This window comes from Pteropus alecto, unplaced genomic scaffold (genome assembly GCF_000325575.1).
Source record: "Pteropus alecto unplaced genomic scaffold, ASM32557v1 scaffold79, whole genome shotgun sequence".
Taxonomy (NCBI): domain Eukaryota; kingdom Metazoa; phylum Chordata; class Mammalia; order Chiroptera; family Pteropodidae; genus Pteropus; species Pteropus alecto.
In genome coordinates this window covers 21,137,255-21,149,186 of record NW_006494612.1, presented here as the reverse complement: position 1 = coordinate 21,149,186, position 11,932 = coordinate 21,137,255, and the positions used below count along the sequence as shown (strand labels likewise).

At 32.3% G+C, this 11,932-nt stretch overlaps 1 protein-coding gene across 1 annotated transcript in view; it reads right to left on the bottom strand.

The window, feature by feature from the left end:
- ENPP1 (ectonucleotide pyrophosphatase/phosphodiesterase 1) overlaps window positions 1-11,932 on the bottom strand; it is a 42,434-nt gene that overhangs the window by 27,597 nt on the left and 2,905 nt on the right. The window contains exons 3-11 of the mRNA XM_015600062.2: window positions 9,928-10,044; window positions 9,052-9,177; window positions 8,101-8,161; window positions 6,028-6,125; window positions 4,032-4,111; window positions 2,996-3,115; window positions 1,829-1,938; window positions 473-538; window positions 110-182 (exon numbers count right to left, since the gene is read on the bottom strand). Of these exons, the coding sequence (XP_015455548.1) occupies window positions 110-182; window positions 473-538; window positions 1,829-1,938; window positions 2,996-3,115; window positions 4,032-4,111; window positions 6,028-6,125; window positions 8,101-8,161; window positions 9,052-9,177; window positions 9,928-10,044 (851 nt within the window). The remainder of the gene's footprint in view (window positions 1-109; window positions 183-472; window positions 539-1,828; window positions 1,939-2,995; window positions 3,116-4,031; window positions 4,112-6,027; window positions 6,126-8,100; window positions 8,162-9,051; window positions 9,178-9,927; window positions 10,045-11,932) is intronic.

Sequence of the window (11,932 nt, the reverse complement as noted above, 5' to 3'; positions counted from 1 at the left end):
TTCCAAAAATCATGGAATCTTACAGAACAGTCTCGTAACCTACTTCAAATCGAGGTTCAGTTAGCTGTTACCAGGTTTAATGAAGTAATCACTGATAAAATGTACTTACTTCACTGCTGACTGGTCCATATGAATGACCTGAAGAATCTGGTTCTTCTAAATACAGAGTGTAAAAGTGTGGTCTAAATCAAACAGTATCAAAATGTAATATTTTATGAACACATTGTAAAAGAGAATAGAAAGAATAATTCAACAAATGATAGTGAACAAAAATAATACAAACACTAGGGTAACATTTCTAAATTTGCTGAGAAATAACTTACAGGTTTTGAGTTCTTCTAAATATGACTAATAATTCACTAAAGAGTTCACTTGGATATAAAACCTCACAGCCAATACCAAAGTTTTCTTGTAGTCTATTTAAAAATATTGTGTAATTTATGTAAAACAAAGGAATATTTACAATGCATACCTTTCCTTTGTAGGAAGCTGTAGCCATTTAAGAACAGCTAAAATTCTTTCTTCAAATGGTACTGAACTAAAATTAAGAATAACAAAATGAAACAATTGTTCATGTTTAAAATATGTCTTTCTTAACAAAATTGCATTAAGAAAGACTAAAACAATCAAATACATCAATAGTGTTTGAAGTAATGTAAGAGTTTTATTTGAAAACCCAAAAATGTCTTCCCAACAAAGGAACCAAAGTTAAGTTTTACACATATGAAAGTCGTTACTGGGTTTCAAAATTTGCTTCTATACTCTACTTGAGGATATTTTTCCTGTACCTGAGAAAAGCAATTGCTACCACATGAAACAACCGCATGTCAATATACTCTCTCACTGATGACTCAGTAAAAGTGGGTAGTAGGCACATGATGAGCAGACAGTTCCCCAGGAACATTTCCTCAGCAGCATTAATAACACCTTCCTCTGAGCACAGGATTTGGTCTATACAACTCCATCAGAATGCGAGCTTGCCCAACCCCAAGTACAGCTGGTTGTGCCAGAGAACATATGCCACTAATCTTTGAATCCCCCATGCCTAGTACAGTGCATGGCAATAAAACCTCAGTCATCATCCGTGGAATAAAAATAATGGCAAATAATGAGGTGGGAAGAAGCACTGCACTATCCTCAAGTGAACCATAAGAATTAACACTAGCCTAAGATCACCAAAGAAAATCATTGTGCGTTTCTTGTCTGGGATTCATGATCCTTTCTGTTGACCCCCAAATATACTGTTGTATTGATTTTGTGAAATTACCCAAAGAGAGTCTTCCAGGAAAAAAAGTGGTTTTTTTTCCTCAATATGTCATGGATTTTGAATATCACAGAGGTTATTCTAATCGGTTTTTCACAGTAGATGGCATATTTACTGAAGTAATTTGGAAATACAAATTCAGAGATGCCATTAATATCTTCTTTTTAATAATATCTCTACACAAGAGTCATTCCTACCTGTGTTCTCTTTAATACTTTCATCTCCTCCTCTAGTTCTTTTCCTTCCTGGAGCTAAGACGGGCAGTACCACCACTCTGAGACCCCTCTACTTTCACCATGACTTCATTTTTTATTCCTGCCCAAAGATCTAAATGCAAACCCCGATACATTACCAAAGCTTTCTAGAAAACCTCTACACAAAAAACTTGTCTTGTTTTATTATTTACCACCTATCTAAAACTCTTTGAGATGGAGTCCTTATTATGACAGGTCTCATTTTTCAGCCAATATATCACTCAAATGTTAGCACTTATGACTTAATAAAAAAGATAGGCTGAGATAATCTTCATGTAATAGGTCCTAGAAAAAGTATATCTATACATACCCATTATATATTTTATAGATGTCTGGGAGAATTCCATTAATTTCCACATCTGATCCTGGCCAAAAATATGTGCCAGCCTTCAGGCCTTGATATTTAGCTGTGAGCCAAATCTGGGGAAGAAAATTAAGGAAAGTTAGGAAATTATGCAAATATTCATCTCTTAGGAAAATATCTGTTCATGCGATGCCAAGACATTCTTCTAAAGTGCTAGAATGTTTTTGAAGTTAACAAGCTATAGCAGTTAGACAGCAAAATAATCATATATAACTGAAAAGGAGCAAAAAGAATTAAATATTTAGAAATTAAATTAACCTAAAAAATATGGACATAAGTCAGTTGTCAACTCTTACAACTTTTAGAACCATGCCCCTACTTGATAGGTTCCCTATGAAAGAAGAAAAATTCACAAATATACATGCCTAATTTATTGGCATTTTTACTTATATAACTAACATTTATTAAGCATTTGTTATTGGCAATTACAGATCTAAATAGTATTCCTATCAGCATCCTAGATTATTAATTTAAATAATCCTCACAATCCTCTAATGAGGGTATTAACGTATTATCCACAGTATAGATATGAGAAAACTGAGGCACAGAAAGAATAATTTACCCAAAGTCACAGAACTTTAATTATCAGAGCTAAAATTTGAATTTAGAAACTTCAAATTAAATATCATGCTCTTTTTCCTTCTAAGAGGATTATTAAGTCTATCCAAATAGACTTTATAAAATTATTGTAACAATGAAAAAAATTTAAAGGACACATCTAAATTACAGAGAGACCTTCTAAGTTAGCATATGCAAATGAAGTCAAAGTTTACCTCCTTCAGAAATAACTATATTTGTGTAGATCAGAATATTACCCCCACTCACCTACTGCTATATGCTATTAGTACAAGAAGCTAGAATCAAGAAGAAAAGAAAAATGGTTCGGAATAACCCAAACTCAGTTCTGAAATTACTACTATGCTCATCATACAATGACACAAACAGCATTTAGGATTATCAGCATTAGTCTCCATTTACAAAAGAATAGTCACAGACATAGTAAATGAAGTAGGTTATTAAGAGCTCCAGGGAATCTGGCATTTTACTCTGATTGAAACAGATGAGAATAATTAAAGAAACTATTCTAGTAGCTAAAACAAACAAGCAACTCACTGGTTCTCCTTTGTACCACTCAGGATTAAATTTCTCTTTACTCTTAAGTGTAAAGGAAGCATTCATTTTGGGATCATACATTTTATTATCAATTATGCCATGGGATTCTGGATAAAGACCCTAAAAAATATAAAACACAGATTTTATGCAAGTTAAGAGTGTTTTAATGGTAAAGTCACAAAATGATTTCATCAAAGAGAAACAAGTAACCAAAGCTACAAAGAACTTAACACAGCTTACGCAGGAAAAAACAAAACAATGGCTATTGTCAAAACACAACCAATCGCTCAGTATTTTACCTAGCATTTGTATTTTACGTTATGTAATAGTAGATAATAAGGTAGGAATGCTATGGAAAAAGTTCTATATAAAGAGGCAGCTTCCCAAATTTTGAAGGAAGTACACTGTTTTCCTTCTGCATTGCTGAAAAAAACTGCTGCAGAACAAACTTTTTTGGTTTGGTACAAGAAGAGCTTGTATCAACACAAGCTGAAGTATAAATTTTCTTCTTCAACGTTAAGGCCTAATGAATTCTACATTTTTTTTTCCTAGATTCATATTAAATCTGGAAGCTTTGACTGAAAGAAAAACAGAGCTATAATCCTATCCAGAGTCAGGCAGAGTGAGGGACTTGACTTGCTCAATCACTTATACATCAAGATGGTTGGAAAGACAAGTTGAGAACACATGAATGTGAGTTTTGGGGCTCAAATAAATTAAGCTATAAAACTAGTAATAAAAAACAGAACACAAGAATCAGAGATCTTAAAACAAAAGGAAAACCAAGAAATCACTTCTTGGGGTCTTTCATCATCTCTCTTCACAGATGGGAAAATTGAGACTCAGAAGGTAAAGTGACCATTCCAAGGCCAGGGCTAGTTAGTAGCAATGACCAGAACCTAGGTTTCCTCATTTAACTATACAACTGGAAAAGAAATTAATTTTTTTCTGATCTGATATCTAATTAATCCCTTGAAAAATGCTGCATTTACATCTAACTTCTGTGAAGATAGAAAAGTTGAAATGTGGAGCTTACTGTGACAATGCTGTAGTGATTAGGGAAAGTTTTTGTTGGATACACTGGTCTCATGTTTTTAGTATACGTTCCACAGTTTTCTACAGAGGAAAAAAAAGTTAAAGGTTATTAATAAACTGACATCTCTTTATCTTATTTGGCTTTGGTACCATAGCAGTCTAAATTGTATAAAAAAATTAATCCAGGAGGAGTTTATAACCATATAAAAATTCAGAGTGAATAATAAAGCAACACTGTGTACTCAAATTCAATGTTAAGATTAGAGCAAATTTTTGCCTTAGTTAAAAAATAATTTTTTTAAATAATTAAGCCAATGAAATAATTATCCTCTACTTATTAGTAACATTAAGTTCCAGATGGACCATTTATAATAATGATGTTTGCTAGATCTTTGTTACTATTTACTGGTTACATATCTAAATTACAAGAGGTAGTAAAACAAAACAAAACAAAACAAAAAACAAAATAACAACAATAAAACTGCACTACTGGCTAAATCTGCAAAATTAAAACAAGGGTGAAGCAGTAGCTGGGTGACAGTGTTCCAATTCATAGATCCAGAAGTAGCTAACTCTGGACACACTCAACACTGCTGAAAGACAAAGGGCATCTTCCAGTTTCAAGTCAAGGAAAGTGCAGAAGTCAGACGGTGCCTGATTTAGCCCTGCTGTCATGCTCCTTGTGTCACGTTCCTCTTCTTTTTCATCTACTATTGGGGAAGAAATATATAACTAACGATACTAGCATTTCAAATACCTCATTGACTGAAAATGTCCTGGGATTGACATGTGTCTCTCTATCACAATGCCTTCCAAATAGCTCAGAATATCATATTACATTCCTCAATTATCCAAAGCTAAGTATTAGGCTAACTGTGTATTGATTTCTTTTAAACTTCACATATAGGTCTCTATAGCTCCTTAATTCTGAACTCAGGATGCCATATTTGGTGCATTAAAACAAACTTTCCTCCTAATGGTATCAAAGAGCCAGATTCAAGCTTCAAAGCCCATGGGCCTAGCTGATAAGAACAGAGTGTTCCTTGCCTTTGCAAACTATTTGCTGAAGACTTTTTATGTCAAATGGTCATTTACAAAAACTATTTTTTTTTCAGGTAGAAATTAAAAACTAAAATTTTTAGAAGATTTCCAAAATTATTTTGGCTTGTCACAAAAGACAATAAATGTACACGTCTTTACTGAGAGTAATTTTAATGTTTAAATCAATCTCATATACTCAAGTCTGGTAAATAACATTTTAGAATTCCAGAACACTAAATAGCTGTATTTACATACTTCTATGTCAATCCAGTATTACACTGTAGCTACTTAAATTTGATCACTGATAATGAGCACAATTCTACAGTTTTACACTCATGTATAATTTTTCCTTTTTCAGTAACAATGATGATTCAAGGGATGCCCATTTTACTGGTGGCTAATATTATTTAAAACTTTGGCATTAATACTAAGAAAAGACTATTCACTATTGCATCAGTAACATAATTGTTTAATTAAGGCCTTGATTGATGCAAAGAAATTGGAAAGATGCTACACGATACTATAGGATAACTAGTGAGCAAATATTCTATGTCTACATTACTAATATCATAACAGAAATACCTTTGATTTTTGAAATTCTATTTTAAGATATAATACTTATTAAATAAATAAAATAATAAATAAATAAAATTTCCAGGAAAGAAATCCAAAATTCTAAGAAAAAAGTACATACTTATATAGCCATTTATATATTTATTTATATTGTTTCTATATATATATGCCAAGAGATAAAAATTCTAAGATAATTATATTATCTTAGAAGTCTTTAAAAGATAGCTTCGGAGTAATTACAATATTAAAGGCTAGTTCCTTATCACCACATTCAACTACTTTGCAAAACAGGTTCATCTAGTACTTTTCCAAAAAGCAACTACCTCCCTAGTCTATCTCACTAAAACTGTGACACTCCAATAGTAAACTCTGAAGTTACTCACTTAGTTTGCTAATAACAGGAAGAAGTCCACCCCAGGTATGTAAATATTCTGCCCTGAAACCATCCAAAGAAAATAAGAGGGTAGGAGGCGTTTCAAACCTGGGTAATAAGAAAAAAAAAAAGTTTAAAGAAGTAGAAAGGCACACATCCAGTGAAGATTTTCTCTCTCCTTGGCCACAGATCCAGTGAAGATTTTCCACTGAGGTGGGTACTTAACCTAAAGTAAACAAACAAGCTCAGCAAGCACCCTCATACAGGGTATTTTATAAGCATTTATATTCACATACATGCTTTTATATTTCATTAGATATCTATCATCAGATAGTATTTATTAAGCACGCATACCATTTTGAGCCACCATATAGAGGACATCATTCAGAGTTCCCACTATTCCAAAAGTTAGACCAAATGCTACTAAAAGCTAATACTACTTTCCCAATTTGCAGGAGAATAAATGTTAACAAACAGCATTTTCTAAGTTATATTTTTGTTTCCATTATGTTTTTTTCTGAACAACCACTTTTTAATATTGTCTCAACTTGAATCTAATAGATAACACCTCATATCACATAAATTATATACAAATTTACTTTTTATGTTTAACATAGTTTACATATATTAACATTTAATAGAGAAGTTTGAGAGGTATTCACTAAATTTAAATATATAAACAAAGAAATGATCCAAAGCTAGGAATGAACAAACAATGAGAGTATACATTACCAGAGGGGAGGGGGAAGAAGGGATGTAGATGGGGTAAAAGTGGTCAAATATATGGTGACATTAAAGAATTTAAAATTTTTTAAAATTTTTTAAAAAGAGTGTACAGAGAGAGGGAGGGGTAAGGAGGTTCAGGTTATTTTTAAAATACAAATCAAAATTACCTGCTCGAGTACAACACACACACACACACACACACACACACACACACACACACACACAGAATAATGATGGACAACTATTACGTGGCTACACCAAAACAGGCATGGTTCAGAAATTTTGCAGCTTCTAATGATATCTGGTACATGGCAGGGGTGTTGAATACCACTGGATTACCATAAAAAAACTTTCCACTGAAAATTTACTCAATAATTTTAAATTTGAAAGCAAATGCTTATCTCACCTTGCCTATCTCCTCCCTAGCTTACTCTCATATACAAACACAAATGGAATAAGAAAATTTCTGTATAATTTACACTAACTGGTACCGCAATTTATACTACTGGTTTGTACCATAGCTATTGGACAACTCTGCAGATGCAACTGCAATAGTCTCAATGACCCATATCTATATAAGAGAATTTATACTAAATCAACAGAAAACATAAAACGAGTTTACTGGGCCACTAGGTAAATATACTGGTATAATAATTTCTGGTATAATAAAATGTATTCTAAATTATGATCTTCTTATAAAGAAAGGAGGATTTATATTTTTCCACTGAGTCAACATCACTGAAAAAATAATACACATCTTATAAAGCAAAATTAATTATATACATAAACAAAATAAGCTAAAATACAGATTTAAAATTTTTAATAGTTTGAAAAAATCGTTTTAAAGAGATAGAAATATATTTCTGAAGATGAATAATTCAAATTATATGAGGTAGATCTCATGTGCAGCAAAGCTAAATATATCTAACACCTTTCATAAAATACTTTAAGGATGAAAAGAATCATAAAAACTATGCAACATCCTAAAATTTATCCCCCAGACATGTTGATTATCCCTAAAATTTATGTATAAAACAAAATACAAAAATAAAAAGCTATAATTTGCTACAAGTTCAACTCTCATAACTCCAAATGAAAGGGGCATCTTTTCCAAAAAGATATAAATACTTCCACCTAACACTCATGAATACCAGTATTAAGATGAAATAATCATGACCTCTCTTTTTTCCACTAGCTTCTACAGTGGGGGTCATGCCACTCTATACCACCAGTGCTAAACATGACTGAGACCTGATTTAAATCATGTTTAATGAACCAACAAATAATTATTATTATATTTTCTTTTCAATTTAGAAACAGAAAAAGAAAAAATTTATATCTCAGAATATCATCTTACCCTGCTGGACACTGTGGCTCATTAATGCTCTCACACGTTTCTTCTACCCAACTTTTCTCACCTAAAATATTTTCAAGAAATAAAATGAGTTGAACACACTTAACAGTAACAACAATTGTGATGCCGGTGATACACATTAGGACAGATTTTAAAAACAAAATGTGTTAACAGATACATAGGAAATATGGAATATGATTCTAGGGAAATATAATGAAAAAGGGGAGGTAATCTGTTTGAAAATAAAAATCTGTTTCCAAAGAGTTAATTGATAGGAAGAAAAAATGAATGTATAATTGCAAGACTAAAACACAATACTTTATTTGTGAGAACATGAAGGCATCTTTTCCAACTGTTAACATTTTTAGCCAAAATTTACAACTCTCATTCTATCTACCCAACAAAATCATCTGGTATTAAATCCTTGATGTCTTAGTTCTTCTCATAAAAAGCCAGATTCTGTCAAGGAATTTCAAGGAACTCTGTAACACTTAGACAAGACCTCGTAATAACATTAGTTTATATTATACCCCTAAATCTTTTGCAGTAATTTCACATCTACTCTCTCAATGTATGGCAGACTTTATCTTCATTTTTCACAACAGAACCTGGGACATAGACGTTAGCCAGAACAATCTTTTCATAAATACGGCATTAAATAAATGTGTAACTAATACCAAAATAACATGAGGAAATGAGTGACTATAGATAAAACAAGGTTGGCCATGTGTGATAACAATTATTAAGCTGAGTGTGGATACAAGGTTCATTACACATTCTCTCTCCACTAATGTATATGCTTGAAAACAAAATGTTTTAAAAATATTTCTTCAGTTAATATAGTTGGACAATAAATATGACTCAACGTAAAAAATAACACCTATGCAAAACCCAGCTAAAACCTAGGAAGATGTCAGGTTGCTGTAGAACCTGCTGAGCACATGAAAACCTGACCTCGACAGACAGGGCTGTAGTTGATGCAGCAGTCGCCCTTGTCCCTGCAGTCATCTGTACAGGAGCAGAGGCTTCTGGACAACCTTTTCTCACCACACCTGAATTTGCTGCAAGTCCATATGTGTTCTAGAAATAAATATCAACAAAATTAATTGCATGGTCCAAACTTAACACATACAAAGTGAAAACTAAATTGTTGTCTTCTGAAGCAAGATCTGTAAAAGACAGTGAACTAGCTCATAACTCGTAATCACTTATAGAAACTGCCACCACAGTGGTCAATCAGAACTAACAGACAGAAAACATGCAGGTAACAATTGTTATTATTTCACTAAAATGCCAGAATCTCACTTTAAAATGTGGACAAACATAATTATCATTGTATGATTTATCTATAGATCTTGGCTTCTTCCACCAGCCATTTTCGAGGTTCTCAAATGCTAATCTAAATCTGGCTCGGTCCCATTTAAATATTATTCCATGTAATATGTAGAGAAGCCTACAAAATGAGAAAAATTTCCATGTTCTGATGATTTTATTTTAAAGTTGAAGTGGACATCTAAGAACTCTTGCTTTTATAAGCCCATAATGAAAACATTCACATATTTCAAGTAGACTTTTTGAACTTAGTTTAAACATAAATTAGCCTGTACAGGCTTTCAGCATACATTAAAAACAGGCACAGTTTTGCTATCCATAAAATATTTAATGAAATCAAAATATGTAAAAATTTTTTCCTCCAAAAAATCATAAAGGCCAAATTTTTAAAAATCTCAAATGAGTGAGGCAAATCACATACCTAAAAGATGCAGAACATTGCTTTGATCTTTCACTGCTAAAGCCTATATTCCATTTTTTTCCCCTGCACATTTTTACCTGGTTCTATACATGTCTCCTGGTAATCTAGACAGCAGTTTCCAAGCTCAACGCAAGCAACATCACAGCGACAGTTTCCAAACGTTCTTTCAAAACAGCGACCTTTGCAACTTTTAACTGAAAATATTAAATAATGAGTTAGATGTTTCTAATCATTATATGATTACAAAGCAAACATCAACTAATAGACCTAAGTAGCATGTAAATTCAAATACTACTTTAGAAAACACAAATGGGATAATAAAGATTCTTACCTAAGACTCTTTTCACAAATACACAAAGTACCACAAATATAAGGTCACCTTATTCACATAGTTTGTGATTTTATCTCTTGCCATAGAAAAGAGAATTTTTATCTTTTATTTATTATAAATCCTACTGATAAGACTCAAATACCAATGTATGGTAAAGAAAAATCAGACTAAGGATTTGTGAATATTTTATGCTTTGAAAATTTTAGCTTAAATAGCCATGGCATTCTCTAAAATTTCAAAATGTGAGAAAATATTTTAAAAGTGATAATCTATGAATATTTCAGAAAGAGCAAGAATATCTGACTTACCTCACTCTCAGTTTTGAAGTAATGTATTTGTGCAGAACACACAAATTCTGTGGGACTGTCCCTTCCCCCATCACCTTACACATGCATTTCACCTTCAGATCCAGCCTGGCTCTCTCTGAGAAGCCTATCCAAACTCCCCAGCCTAGGTCCATTTTCTTTTTTTTCCAGCTTTTTAAAAACCCTGGCCTTCTCCTCCATCACTTAATTTTATTTATGAGTAGATTACTTGGTTAGTCTCTCTGTCTCACATTAGACCACCAACTTCTTTAAAAAAAGACAATACCAGGATTTAGTTCAGTGCACTGTTATGACACCCAGCAAGATAAATGGCATATAGTTGGTACCAGTTAAGTTTCTGTTAAATGGATAAATGGCAGAAAGGGAAGGAAAATACTTTTCTTTAAAAAAAAAACAAAGATTTTATATTGTAACTCTTTACTAGATTTTTGGAATAAGCTAGGTTTCTATTAGATTACTGAAAAATCAGGATGATGAAGGGGAAAAAAATCCACTTGTAAAATAATGGAAGTCCAATAGAAAAAGGAATAATCTTACCTCTTGACTTTAATAGTTTTCTGACCCAACAAGACATTGCCATAAAATTTAACTCACAGGACACTAAGAAATTCTTCAATTTTAAGGCTATAAAATGACAATAACAATTTCTAGGGTCAGAAGTACTTATTTTCCTGATCCAGGGTAGGGCAATGTTATTAGAATAATAGTTATTATTTGAAGCTCATTAATAGGCACCTAGTGATTTTTTAAAATACTATGCATACTATGTTATCTTTGGATTAAAATTGCTATTTTTAACCCTTCAGTTTTACTGAACTAAAGGTAAATTACTTCATGCCTAAAAACTACACAGGTGAACACTAAAGTCTGTAGCTTAATTTTGTTAAACTTTGGTACCTTTGCTATAAATACAGGCATACCTTGTTTTATTGTGCTTCGTTTTATTGCGGTTCACACATGCTGCATCTTTAACAAACTGAAGGCAAGACCCTCAACCAGTAAAAAGATTATAATTCGCTATACTGCAGTGGTCTGGCACCAAACCTGCAATATTTCTGAGGTACGCCTGTAGATTATGGACTAAACACATAAAGTTACTGTATTTCTTCATTTTAACAATAAATGATAGCTTAACAATCACCAAATTTTTAAATAACTATTGTTACAATTACAGAAGAAGTGAGGAGGAAGAAAATTTGTTCAATTTTCAAAACTGAATTTCCTAGGAACACCATCGATGATTTTACACAGGTTAGAAAAAACAAACCTCCCTCAGAGGCAAATAATGACTACTACGATGTACTATGATTCAGAGGTTTATTACTTATAATGATCTTATCAATGCCGGATAATTCTACACTCGATATAAAGAAAAAAAAATATGCAGAAGCTTAAAAATACCACTATTTCTTTGAAACTACCAAT